The 14,302-nt window shown below is 39.4% G+C and overlaps 1 protein-coding gene across 1 annotated transcript in view; it reads left to right on the top strand.

Annotated features, from left to right (window-relative positions):
- LOC139202669 (adhesion G protein-coupled receptor D2) overlaps positions 1–14,302 on the top strand; it is an 82,633-nt gene that overhangs the window by 35,981 nt on the left and 32,350 nt on the right. The window contains exons 20-22 of the mRNA XM_070832215.1: positions 4,876–4,917; positions 9,472–9,525; positions 12,763–12,916. Of these exons, the coding sequence (XP_070688316.1) occupies positions 4,876–4,917; positions 9,472–9,525; positions 12,763–12,916 (250 nt within the window). The remainder of the gene's footprint in view (positions 1–4,875; positions 4,918–9,471; positions 9,526–12,762; positions 12,917–14,302) is intronic.

The following is a 14,302-nucleotide window of genomic DNA, read 5'->3' as shown; positions in this document are numbered from 1 at the left end:
TATATAGTGTTAGTCATCATTGGCTTAAAGGATCATTATTGTTAATTTCAACCTTGTGCATTTCTCATAAATAAAAACTATTGTGACCCTGATTAGCTCTATCTTTCCACTCGCTATTGAAGATATTCAAGAAATAATATCAGGTTGAAATTAGCCCATATTATCCATTAAAACATCTCTTAAACATCTATTAAAAACAATCAAACAAAAAAAAAACACAATTTATTAGCATTGCACAATTTGTTATATAATATATCTTATGTTAACTTCTCATCCCCCCTCGTTTAAATGGGACCGCTAAACTGACAGCAACAATATATTCTAGCAAAAAAGAGAAAGCTGCCCTGTCAGTCCCTCCTTGCACAGACATTGCCCTTCCTCCTTCATCATAGTTCTCATATCTTTACATTGAAAATTTGTTTCCCAAGGACAATGTCATAAATGTGCTGTTTTCTGAGATTTTTTTTTCCTGCCAGTGCTGCGCTCCCTAACTTTCCACATTTGGGAGGTTGATTGAAATGGGGAAATAGGAGTGCTGAAAGGTTCAGGAGGGGAGTAAACGCATGGGCATTGTTCACAGACAGACAGGTGGAGCGACTAACGCTGTGGATAACATTCATTTGTTTGTGTTTGCGCTGTTGTATGTTGTAATGAAATGAATTTCTGCCCACTGTCACTAAGGAGATAGGGCACCTTTACATTATGTCACCACAGTTTGCTCATTGTCAAAATACAGACTACGTATGTGCTGCAGATGCCTTGGGGCTGATGTAGGGGATTTAATGAGGATTTATCAATGTTCACAGTCAAGCCTGTTGTGGCTGTTGTGTGACTACTGGACATATGTAAAGATGAGGTCCGCTGGCCTTGATATTCTTTTTCAGGGTATCAAAGGCAGGAAACAACCAAAACTAGGGCAATCTAGAATTACCTATCCTATTTTGCTTCCTCTTTATTTGTCACTCTATAACTCTGCTGCCACAGTTATATGTGGAAGCCAATTACTTAATCTTATGTAATTAAAACCACATTTTTTTCTGCAAAGTATTCCCCAATAACTTTTGCTGAATTGACCAGTTCTACTGATACAATTTTCCAGCGACACTTCGTCTTGATGCAAAGCCTTCATTATAGCAGGGATAATGAAATTCTGCCTGTAGAAATAACAGGCAGAATTGCAAGTTATTGCAGGAATTTCTAATCGGTAAATGTGTGAATAGGGCTTACATTTTTATCCATCTTTCTTGATTTTATTAATTTCTTGTTGGAGATTAAAATAGATGTAATGTTTAGTAGGTTTTGACGAAAAGCGCATTGTAGTTAATTGTACATGAAATGTGCTTATAAAGCAATGTGTAACTTTGCATCATTAACAAAAAATTAAATATCATATGCTGCCCATTATATGTTGACTGACAGACTTCAACATAATAATGGTAACTAAAAGGTCACAGACTCGATCCTGGCAGCTACAAGCACATCCATCACAGCCTTGTACTCTTTGGGGGAAAAAAACCTTCAACTAAATTCTGAACTCCTACGTGCTCATTCACGTGCTCAGAGAAAGCTAAATATGTGAAAGGCCTGGAAACTGATTCAGTTAACTGAAGATGGAAATTCAAACTACATTTTACCTAATAAAAAAGAGAGCTGCCAGTCTAAATAGACTATCGCTACAATAACATTGTTATTTTCCAAAGATCTTTAGCTTTTGACATTTGAGGTCATTTAGCTTTTTTTTAATTCATTTTTACATTTTTACATACATTGAAGCTGTTAAGCAGACACTTAACACAGACACTGGAATAAAGCTTTTATTCGAGTATTATCAGTGGTTGATGGATCATCTTAAGCATTTGATGCACTTAGTTGATGCTTTTAGGAAGAGTGAGTCACAAGGACGGCAGAGATACAGTAGAACATGGCAAATTTCCAAAAAGAAGGTTGTCAACATTGCAAAAGCCCAAAAGTAAACAGTATAAGGGTGAGAACCACAACATCCTGGTTTAATCGAATTTACCGAGAGTTCTTGTTAGTATATCGAACACAGACTTTGAATTGTTCTGTTTGAATTGTGCTTTCTCAGACATAGTTCTGAGCATCTGATTTGAAGGAACACTCTTGTTAATTTAAACAAATGCTATTTTCTGTCTTGTCTTGCAGCATCTCTCTGGGGTGATTATGTTTTTTGGTCAAACAGTGTTTGTTGGCTTTAACTTTTTAAACATACAATTGTTCCCTAATTAGCTGGATGCTAATTAATTCATGCTCCCCTGTTTGATGTACAGTATAGCAATACTTTGAAAGCAACTGTGTTCATTCTTTGCATAAATTTGTAGCATTTGCCGCTGAGTTCAAAAGAAACAGGACTGGGTTTAGAAAAGCACACATGCATTTAAATAATGCGCCCCATTTTTTGTCTCTGTTTGTTTTTAGTGGGAATATTAATGAATTAACATTTTAAACAATCTATCATTATTGTTGTGCTGCCACTTATTTTTAACTCAATTATATTTTAATAGATCATTTTTCCTAATGTGCACAGTATGTTCTCCCCACTTTGTTCACTACACAACAAAAGATTAATTACAAATAAGAGGAATGATCAAAAACATGATAATCAAATTGCAACAGTAAGTTAGAAATTGCAATTCTAATGCAATACAATAGGGTATGTGTTGGAAATTAACCACCCACTGTCTGCTATTGTATGTGTGTGTGCTTGCGTACATGGCGCATTCATATGTATGTGTGTGTGTGTGTGTGTGAAAATAGTATATGACAACAGTATGTTTCTACACATGATAAACTCTATGAACAATACTTTGCTTGTGCTTTTAAATGCCTATCAGTGAAATCAAAAGTTGTGATTGCAATTACATTAATTAAAAAAAATGAAAATCATATTTATTCATATTAAATTCATATTTTTTTACTGCACTGTTGAAACTGAAACTCAAGGTGCTTTATAACTCTATGGCGAGCAAAGTGGAGCAAAGATAACCTGCCAGTACATAGATCATTTGTCACCTTGTTTAACTACTTGTGTAGCTTCGTCACTAATATTCTTAGTTAGAGGAAAAGGCTTTGCAGCCATTTTGATACATGGTGATTGTTCTTTTGTAGTATCGTCCTCTATCACTGAACATTCAGAGTTGGAAATAGTTATGTGACTTGTTGAGGGGAATTAAAGCAGAGCTCAGCTCCACAGCAGTCGTACTTGCTCAATCTCTGATGTTGGTAAATAACCTTGTGCATTTCTTCATGGCCATATTGTGCTATGAAGCAAAACTCTTTTTTGTCTTCAGTGAATCACATTTGGTACTGCAAGTACTGAGATAGAATGTAGATCTAAGTTTGAGATCCCTTGTTATGCTTATTGTCTTCAGCATGTCAGAGACCAGCGGAATTGTCAGTTTAAAGAGGATGGATGTCCTAAGGTGGCACCTGACAGCCCGACAGGGCAATTCAGTCCCTAGAGGACAGGAGAGCCGCCAGTAGGAGGTGAATGGGCAGTAGCTTGGGCTAGTGGTCGTCATTGTCGGCCATCGTCGGCCTGTCAGTCTGAATGGGCCCCCAAATCATGTTGTCAATGGTGATGCATCGAGATCTCCCTCTGGCAAAAATTGGATGCTCCAAACTCAACTTGATTGATGCATTGACCAGGTTGTGCCTGCCTGTCCTCAGGATGTGTCCTTACCTTCGTTTAAAGATGAAGCAACACAGACACACTCTGAGCGGTGAAAGGGGAAAGATGTCTTTAAAAAAGTGTTTCTTTTTGTGTTAGCTAAAGCTACATCGATGCACTGTTGGCTTATCAGAGAATCACTTGTATCTATCAGCCTTGAAATTTATAGGATTTTACCTGCCTTTTCATTTTTCTCGGTACATCTTTTTGTGGCACAGTTCAATTGGTGCTCTGAGAATGTTGTTCTCGCTGTTTCTTTTGACGTAGCAGTCTTACATTATGGCCCGAAGGCGAATGCACAGCTTGTTCAGTACATTCAATGGATGCCGCAATGGATTGGAATGAAAAATATCTGTTTTTCTGTGACCAAAAGTGTAGCCTTTATGCATCCAAGGGCATGGCATTCTTGGGCCCTGGGCACTAGCCGTGGAGTTCTGTGAACATGAAAAAAATGACACATAAAAGAAGATATTTCATTATGCTCCTCCTGTCTCTCTCTTTCTCTGCTTTCCTCCAATGGTTTTCCTTGATAGTCTCGTCTGGCCTGAGTTGCTCTCTTTATGTGCCTTTGTGTGTGTCTGTGTGCTTGTGTGTATGCATGTATGTATGTGTTCATATTGTCTTGGTCGTCCTCATAATATATGGCAATTTGTGTATGTGTCTGAGTGCGTGAATGCTGTGTGTGTCTATGAATGTGTGTATGTGAGCTCGAATTGCGCACGTTATATACATATTTGTCGATACTCAATAGAATATGTGTGTGTCTCTGTGTCAAAGAACACAGACGGAACACAGGCACTTGAGATTTTCTATTTCGATAAAGCTGTGTGGAACCTTGGGTTTGAGCCTTTGATGGCTTAGTGGGGGCTGGAATGAGGAGCACGAGCATTGTAGACGAAACAAACGCAAGCTGAGCATTACAGAGGTGGCCCAGTTTGGAGAAGTTGTACTCTTTAAAGTCCTGCTTCTTCTCTCATTACTTTTCACGACAGTCTATTTCAGCTCGATGTAGGTGGGATACAGCACAAATAAACCTAAACCGTTCATGTCGCTTCACTCATTACTTTTGATCTTTTGTTTTTTTACAAGGGGATAAGAGAGAAAACAACTATAACAACTTTGTCCTCCTCTTCCTCTCTCTCTTTCTCTCTCTCTCTCTCTCTCTCTTTCTTTGTCTGTGTTTGCAGGGCCTGTTCATCTTCCTGATATATGGGGTGTACAACACAGAGGTAAGTCTGCATTGTGTCTCAAGGCTGTCGGAGTGAATGAGAGAAATGACAAGTTTCTGATGGGCTCCCCGCTTAAAAGCTGTGTGGGTGGGGTGTGAGAGTATAAGTGTGTGTGTGTGTGTGTGTGTGTGTTTGTGTGAGAGAGTGAGTGAACGTGCGTCTGTGGAAGGGAAGGAGGGGAGGGGACATCGTTTCCACGCGAGCGTCCCACTGCCCTTCATGCTTGGACTAACTTATATGCATCCGAGTCCGACCATTAAACACTGACACGCCGCGGTTCTCAGCCACTCATTCCTCACCCACATTGGCTAATATTTCACTGCCTCTTTAAGTTTTTAAACTCACGGCCCTCCATTTAGCATCCTGACAAAGCCGCTGGCCAGGGCTTCGTGGGTCTCCAAACAGTAACCATAGACAAAAAAAGAAAAACAATATGCAACCAACAACATGTAATGAAGGAGCGCGGATATCGTATCGAAATGCTGCTTTATTACCATTTAGATACGCCGTAGCTGTGTGGGAGTGGAGGGTGGGTGAGTGGTGAGAGACGGAGATACGATTTAATGGATGAGACGCAAGTCGTGAAAATCACTCTTGGTCACATAGAGCTCTTAGTCTATGTAAATAGGGTTAACTTTGGATGTAAATAGGCGATAATGTATCTTGAGTCTTCTTAAAATACAGCACTTTTTTTCTGAACTTTTGATTCATTTCTCAGTTTTAGACACCTCCTATTACAAACTTTACGGAGAAGGTGAAAATACAAAAAGGATTTGCCCTGTAGCCCAGTTAACGATTCAAGACACATTAAAGACAATGTAGCTTCCGATTTAACGATAAACTCTGAAACAAAGCATGCAATACCATTGCAAAAGTCTGTTTTCAAAGCAGTGAAAACAGTTTGGGATATGGTAAATGGCAAAATATTGACTATTAATAGAACACAATTAATAGACTATTAATAAATTATAAATGCAGAATGCCAACGGTAATGTAACAAGCTGCAGCCCGTGCGGGTAGAATGAAGCATGGTTGACAAGCCTGATTGAATACAAGCCTCGTCTTTTTATTTACCTCGTGTTGCTTTGACTGAACGTAATAGGTACAAGGTCATCGTATACAAGCAGCTTTTCTGAAAAGCTGGGTAACATATAAGTGTGTTACATGTAACTGTGTTACCCAACTCTCCAAGCATAATGGTCAGTTGGACATTCGATGCCACTTCATGTTTTTTCTCCAGACTCCTTTATTTTCATTTTTGTTCGTCATCAGCTTTGTCCATCTAACCTTGCAAGAGTACGTCTCTCACGTAACATTTACATTCCCTGTCCTTTTTTTATTGTCCCTTTTCTTTTTCTTTTTGTTTATCCATGTCTTGTCCAGAGCATGAAGAGCTGTCCCTGAGTCATAGACGATGCACCAACAATGCAGAGCCAGGGAGGGCTGACCCTTCACACTGTAAAATAAATCAACACCGCATTCTTGCTTAAGTGGCTTTTTTAGTGCTTGGGAATTCATTTTCTTACACTGGCATTGTCCTTGACCCCGGGGTCTCCACAATTTGTGAGCAGCTCATGTACATGTGCATATGTTCCGGTTTTCAAAAGGGCCACACTTGTTTTTTTTAATGATAAAAAAAAAGCCCTCAGCACTTTCCCTGGGAGCTCCTTTTGTTCCTCCTCACCCTGCTTGTCGTTTGTTTTGTATCTTTAACATGTGACACACAGCACTGCCGTTCTTAGGTTTCACCTTTCCTGACACCTAAAAGGAAATATTTTCTTAATAGAAAAATCACAGAAACACTGAATGGGAATGTTCCAATTTTTTTTTTTCTTCACTGTAATTAGAGTGGCAGGGAGAGGCCAGTGTGAGCAGGGAGGTTCCTGCTCTGTCTATATTCGTTTAAGCTAAGCAGCCTCGATGGCTGGGGACAGTAACCTCTCCTTTGATTACATTATCACACAGATTAGGCTGCTCTGTGCAGCAAAGTCTATAAAGTGAAGAGAAAACTTTGCAAAGTTGCTGTTAGTTGTTAACCTGGTAGAGCAAATCAGTCTGTAACCATCTTAGAGTGAAGAAATTTTACTTTGATATGCTAAAGGAGGGTGTTGAATTAACTAGTGCCTCAAAGTCAGAAAATGCTCCATTCATGAGGCTAGTTTCCAGGCTCAATTATTACAAATATGGCATGGAAGACAGACTGTGTCTGCTGCTATTACACTCAAAATGCATCGTTTTAATTGCTAATTACCTGACAATAGCTTTCCATTATTCATTGCAATTAGCTTTTCCTTGGTGGTCACCTTGTAATCCCACGCTTTGATGACCTTTTATTTCCATCAGCTCCAAGGATGTCGGCAGGTGTTTTTGGGCGCGCTGCTTTCATATGGTAATCGCTTAGCGCCCATTTACATGGGGAACCACGCTTTGCATCATTGCGAAACCTTGAGTGTGCGCAAAACCCCTTAAACACATAACGATCATCTAAAACAATGCCCTTCCCCTCATTGTCAAATGATTAATTAAGTTGTGTCATGTAATTGCCTCAGCACGCCGGCTGCTTTTGATATCAATGAAATCCCTAGGACTTACTTTCCCAGTTTAATAAATTGTGTTAAGACGATGTCTCTCCAACATCTGCACCGTGTCGAAGGCCTTCTGTGGATCTTGTCAGAAATAATAGGAGGGTTTTAGAAACGCGATGCTGGTGCTGTTCATTCTGCCCTGTCACAAGGCTCAGGCTCTCTTCATTATGTGGCCCTTCAACGTTGGTATATATGCAAAACATCCTCTGTATACACATGCTGTCTCTGAGACTGTGTGTGTGTGTTTGTGTGTTCAGAGCGGAGTCATAATTTATAACACGCTGCGACTTAATGAAGCCATAAGCCATAATGCATATTCACTAACATGGTGGGCTGGGCTGGGACGAGCTGTAGTGATGAGTGCCCAGCCGCTACAAATTTACAGTGAGCGCTGACAATGTGCACGGACACGTGCACATGTGCACACACACACATACAGGCCTTGTATGTGCCAGAGGCTTTCAATGCAAGACTTCAGCCTGCTTAACTGAACCACTAACTCACTGAGTAACTCCTGCTATTCTGTATGCTTTTCTCATGTTAATTTAAAAGAGATAATTATCTGTTTGTTGTTTACAGTGACACAAATAGCTCGTAGAGAAAATGATATGAACATGTTCCAATATCAAATTAAAAGAAAGGCAGCAAATTACATTATTTAACAGTGAACAATTTCAACAGACCCTTTTGTAATAGTAATTAAAAACATCACTAAATTGCTGAATCCTGTGTGTTCTAGTAGAGAAATACATTAATCTGGCCTTTGTAAATAATATTTAGGAGGAATTTTAGGTGGAATCCCAACTTGTGAATATCTTTTTTTTTTTAACCAAAAGTATGTCAGGTAAAATTCATTTCATTGTACCTAACTGTAATTAACTAAAAAATACTTTATTCATCTGATCCTGCAGACATAACACACATAAGTGAGCAAGTGAGCATGCAAACATAAATTATCAATTAATTTCCACAAATAAAAGAAAGAAAAGAAAAAATAGAAATGAAATGACAGAAAGACATACCCAAAGTATTTCTACATATTAAACTATCACTCAGTGATCAGTAAAACTGTACTACCATAAAGTTGCAAGCACATCATTTTTGAAGTGATTTTTGAAAAAATGTAAAATGTGTTGTACCAAGTTTCATGGGTTAATTAATGTTGAATTTTAGTCAGTAGACACATTAAATTGCTGACTTATTGTCTTGTATGAGGTGGTATTGATTACAATATATTTATATTAGTTGACTAAATATTAGTTGATATTATTAATCAGCCATACACACCTGTATGATTTTAATTACAAAATACATTTTATCAATTTAAATTTGTATTTCTATTTTTAAATGTATTAATAATTAATGAAGGAGTTTAGTAAATTAGCAGGTAAATTTCAAATCAAGGTTTGGGTCTAATTAAATTACAACTATGCACTGAAGTTGTACACACATGTGTTCTGTATCATTATACCTCTAAAATCTGTGAAAGTTTGGTCTGGTATTGTACGTGTTAAATGACGGCATGCAGTACACTGTTTCATCCGGAGTGTAAAAATGTAATCTGTTCTGCTAGGGCGGTCCCTTCTCCTCCAATAGCTCCATTTGTTGGTCCCGGTGCTCTATGCTGACAGATGATAGCTTGAAGTCGTCTCCTTAGTTTGCCAGCTCTATGTGTCACTTTCAAGTCCCATTAGCCACTGGGACATACTGGAACACCCTCTCACACGTACAAGCGCACGCACGCATGCACACACACACACACACACACTGTCAGTTCCTGCAAACTAACACTTAGAATTTGTTATTTTCCTCCCACGTTCTATTCTCTTTTCTCTATTTTACACTTTGTGTGCCCGCAGGATTTACTGTGAAAGATTTTTTGTTGTGATTCATTGTAAGTGTGTTTCATTGAGCACTGTGTCAGATACACTTATCTCTTTCTCTCCCGTACTCGCTCTCTCTCTTTCAGGTTCGAAGCACGGTCAACAGGATCAAGGAGAGGAGAAAAGCGCTTAATTTTTCAGTATGTAATCCTCTATTTTCCTATGAACAAGTGTGTTTGCGTGTGTGAGTGTGTGTGAAACACACTGGTTCGACACATTCAAATTTCCTTAAAGCTTTAGCTTCGAAAAAAAAAAAAAAAAAGAAGAACGAAAAATCGCCACCAGTCCAGCAATGCCAATGAAAGCTGGCCACAAAGCAACATTGTACATCTGCTAGCCTCTCACTAGTCGACAGTCCATGTTAGATGCCCTTATACATCAAATATAGACCCCCTGTAATAGTCCCCCCCCCACCCTCGCTCTGCCCATTGCAGCACCTTCATCCCAGCAATGTCAAGCTCCATGGTGGGTTACAAGTTTCTAATCCAGGACAAGCAGTCCCCTGACATTAAAGTGTCAGACCAGTATTTATACCTTGTTGGATGCTGCTGTTTGGCTGAAGTGGTGGGATGCTCTGTGTGTGTGTGTGTGTGTGTGTGCGTGTGTCTACAGAGATCATATCCTACGCACAGCACTTTAAGAGTACTTAATAGTCTCCAGCACACACAAACCGATACATACCACACACACACATATGGACAATTACAGACCCTAGCACCTTGACAAACACCCAATCTCATCATTCCACACTGCTTTCCCCCCTTATGAATGATCACAGCAACTCCAGTCCTCTTTGGCCGGTAATACTTTGCACTGCCCCTACCACTGCACCCTGATACACGCATATGTACCCCCCCAATATTCCCCACCCTGATGCATTTAAGGTCACCGATGAAGGAATGAAACCATTTCTGACGACAGATTGATTTTTATAATATCAGGGTGCCTCTGCTTCCTTTTGACCCCCCACCTCAGAGATGGACACTATAAGGATGAGAAGAAATGAAATAAATAAATGTAGAAATTTAATGTTTCTGTGTGTTGGGAGAGTGGGGGGCCCCCTAGGGGCCTCTTGCCACCAGGTGCAGTCTGATATATTGGCTGCTCATGTTATCAGTGAGCCCCCCACCCTACCCCCTGTCATTTTTACTGCTTCCTCACCCCTCTGGTCGTGGCAATTTTCCAATCTTGCCGGGTTCCGCTACCAGAATGCGTTTTTTGGCCATCACTGCTGCCTGACGGTTTTTAGCTAATGCTATTTTGTGCCATAAATCCTGCTTGAAACACTGTATCTACCTGTCCTGTGGTTAGATAGGAGACATTTGGCTCTAGATGACCGCACATGCCCCTATATATCCCCTTGTTGTAAAACATAGGATTGGGTATTGTGCTTCACCGGCTGAGGGATAAAGAGGCTTTGGCGATGTTACTGCATATGGGGTCATTTAAAGACGAATGGCACTTGTCGGGGAGAGAGGGGTTTATATGTTGTATTATTTGCAACGATTGAAGGATTAACCCAATGGGACAATTCGCAGCAACTTCAATTTAAGGATTGAAAGTGATTATTCAAATTTAAAAAAGATCATTTGAAACTTTCATTGTCCCTTTTTATTTCTTGATGACCAACATTACAAGCTGCAAATACCAAGCCTTGCTAACGCCATCCTACAGTTGTCTCGCATCTACAGGATGATCATGACTGATATAGATTTTTGAGGGAAGGGCACAAGGTAACAGTCGTTTTCTGTATCTAAACAGTGTACATGGTGTCAGATTGATGTTGTTTATAACCTAGCACAAAAACATGAGCATCATTTAAATATAATGGGAACAATTTAACTATATATTGCTCCTGGTACAGTGACATGACACACCTCTGACCCTGACGACCTCTCATATAACTTCCACCAAACCTAATCACACACTCTCCCCTCTTAAATTCCACACTTCTCGTCGACCTCTTTAGCCCTCTTCCTTGTAGAAGACCTCCTCATGGGCGTGGGTCGCGCACACAGCTTTTTTAGCCCTGGGGGTGGGGTTTTATACCCACACACACACGCACACACACACTTTGACCAGTGTATCCTGCCTCTTTGATACCAAGTACCTCCTGACCCACCCTGACCTCCCTCTTGTACACACACAGCCAGATTGCTTTGTGAAATAAAGCTGTCAGTTGCAGGACCCAAATAAAAAACAGCCCCCCCTCAATACTCCATGCCCCTGACACCACTGAAATATAGATATAAATTGGAACCGGATTAGTTTTTTTGATCTTAATTCAAGTTTTGACAACATATAGGAAGATTGTAATCAGTCTTTGTGCTAGACGAAAATAATTACGCTGAATTTGATTTTCACAAGTGAAAAGTTTAGTTATTTTTTGTCTTGTCAGATCCCGCAAAACTATCAGTGGAGTAGCTGCGTGTTATAAGGCTTGTTTGTTGACAATAAATGAAATTAAATTCAATTTATTTCTGTGGCTGGAATCCCTAGCAGGGGGAGTGGCTTACAGTGACGTAGCAGTGCATGTATTTGTCTCTTTGCACTTGTGTGTGTGTGTGTGTGTGTGATTACATGTGTTTGTCATATGCACTGAAGCGGGATATCAACAGTACACAAAAGCAGCCAGAATACCAGGCTGTGTTTGCCATGTGAGGCATTCCCGCCTGATAGAAGTACAGTATGAAATATAAGAGGCCCTGGAGCCTGTGGACGCCTTCCAGTCTGCTTGAGAGCTCTTCAAACGAATGGGTTTTTTGTGATTGCCATTTATTTTTGGTCTCGCTGGAAGATGCGTGTATATGTGTGAAACAAGGTCTTTGAGTTGAATTCATAGAGCAGGGAAGGACATTAGAGACTACAATAGCCCATGTCATCTTTTTATGTTCATTTCTAATCGTGACTGATGATGAGATATATATACTATTGGTAAATTTGTTCATCATTAATCAAATCATCATCATTAATTCTTGATTTCTTCAATGCAATTCACTTTAATTCAGTATATTACCTCATGATCTGTTTCAATCCACAGTGTGGACAAACTATGATTGTATGATTTTCTTTTCTTTCTGTTCTTCTTTGCATTGTGTTTAATACAAACACAATATGAATTTACTATTATTCATAAAAACTCAACACACATAAAATGCAAAATGAATGGGATATAGAGGAGGAAGTTGTAATAAGGCTGATGATCCTTGTAATGAAAAGCAAATGTATGTTACTACTTTGCATCACCAATGATCAGATATGAACGCATGGACGAACTTGATTATTTGTTAACAGGAAAGTTTACCACTTGCGCATCAACAGGTATAAAATCCTACAGTGATCTCACGCAGCTGACACTGCCTTCTCATTTCTTACAGAACTGTGCCAGCTCCCGACCGTCCAGCTCAGTTACCAGCTCTCGTCCCGTCAGTTTCCCACTTGGGACTACTCCAAGCCAGGAGGAGGAGGCCAGCCCTACCTACTCCTGTAGCGCCACACCAGACTTGGGAAAAGAGGAAAAGGGGACCAGAGGTAAGCTGTCAGACCAGTACCAAAAAACCATGGGGCGAGTCAGTTTAGTGGGAGTAAGATTATCTTTTTGGCACTTCTGTTTTCAGTCCCTGGCAATCATGACATAGAGCAATAGTTATTAAAAATGTTATTGTAGATATTTCAGTCAACATACAATATACATATTAACCATGACATCCCTCCAGTAGTGGTATCAAAAAACGACACATTGGCAGACAGCTATGCGCCCTGGTATTCTCAGACTTGGATTTTATACTCTTATGTTTCAGGATAAACATTAATTCCTAATTGTTATGGACCCAGAAAAACTCAACTGAGCAACTTTCGCTGAAATGAAATAAGTGTCATCTCCGAAGACCATATCCAGTATTCACAATATATCCATTCTTTGACCCCAACAGCATTATTCAAAATAGCTGCCATTATTTTGAAGCCATTAATATTTCTATTCCTCTGGCTAACTTTTGATTACACTTGCCTTACAGTTGCGGCTTTGGTGCTTTAACTATATTACTACTGTCTCTAATTCACTTTTCCCACACAGTTTTTCCTGGATCAGAGGACCTGTCTTTTAGAACTGAACATAATAGCAAGTCACAAGATTGCTTGCTAATTAGATTTTTTTTTTGCTGGCCCTGCTTCTCAAAAAGAACAGCCAATACACTGTCACTTAAAAAGAACAAGGAAGGTCACCTATCTAGTGATATTTTTGATTGGAATGAAAGATGAAATCTGCATTTATAAGAATAAGTGAAATATTTTGTCGGTTTTGTACCTTTTTTCCCTATGATTTGAAGAGGGCAGCACCCATGTAGCCTTGTTCAGTTCAGAAGAGGCAGTTTTGCCTGTGAAGGATTTTAATTTTCACTGTAGAGTTTTTAGTACCTCAGATGGAGCTAAGCCTTTTCACAGATTAATTCAGTGCCATTAACATGTTTTTAAATCTTATGTGTGGCATGTCTGAGTGTACAGTATGTGGCAAGCTGCACCTAATTCATCGAAACATCCACTGTATGATCAAAAATGACTTGAGTCCCAATGGAAACCCTCCTCTCACATCTTTAGAGGGAATATGTTTTCATTTATGCTTTCTTTTTCTCTGCATAAACTTTTTATATGCACTTAGTTATAGTGTATCAGGTACATCCATCTAAAACTAACACAACAGCCTTGCAATATATTGTGTCTTCATTAAGGCTCTGATGTTGGATTACTTTTTCAAACTCTATTAGCGAGGCATTTATTCGTTCTTGAGGGTGTAGTTACTTTGTGATGCTGTTGTGTTGTGGTATACTGAGAGGTGTTATATTGAGGTTACATTCATTGATATTTAACTGGTAAAAATGTTAGAGACACTGCACCCTTCAAAATTCTCACAAAGTTGAA

The sequence above is a fragment of the Pempheris klunzingeri genome, chromosome 6 (genome assembly GCF_042242105.1).
Source record: "Pempheris klunzingeri isolate RE-2024b chromosome 6, fPemKlu1.hap1, whole genome shotgun sequence".
Classification (NCBI taxonomy): domain Eukaryota; kingdom Metazoa; phylum Chordata; class Actinopteri; order Acropomatiformes; family Pempheridae; genus Pempheris; species Pempheris klunzingeri.
Note: the sequence above shows the minus strand (reverse complement) of the source record. Positions and strands in the feature narration are given on the sequence as shown.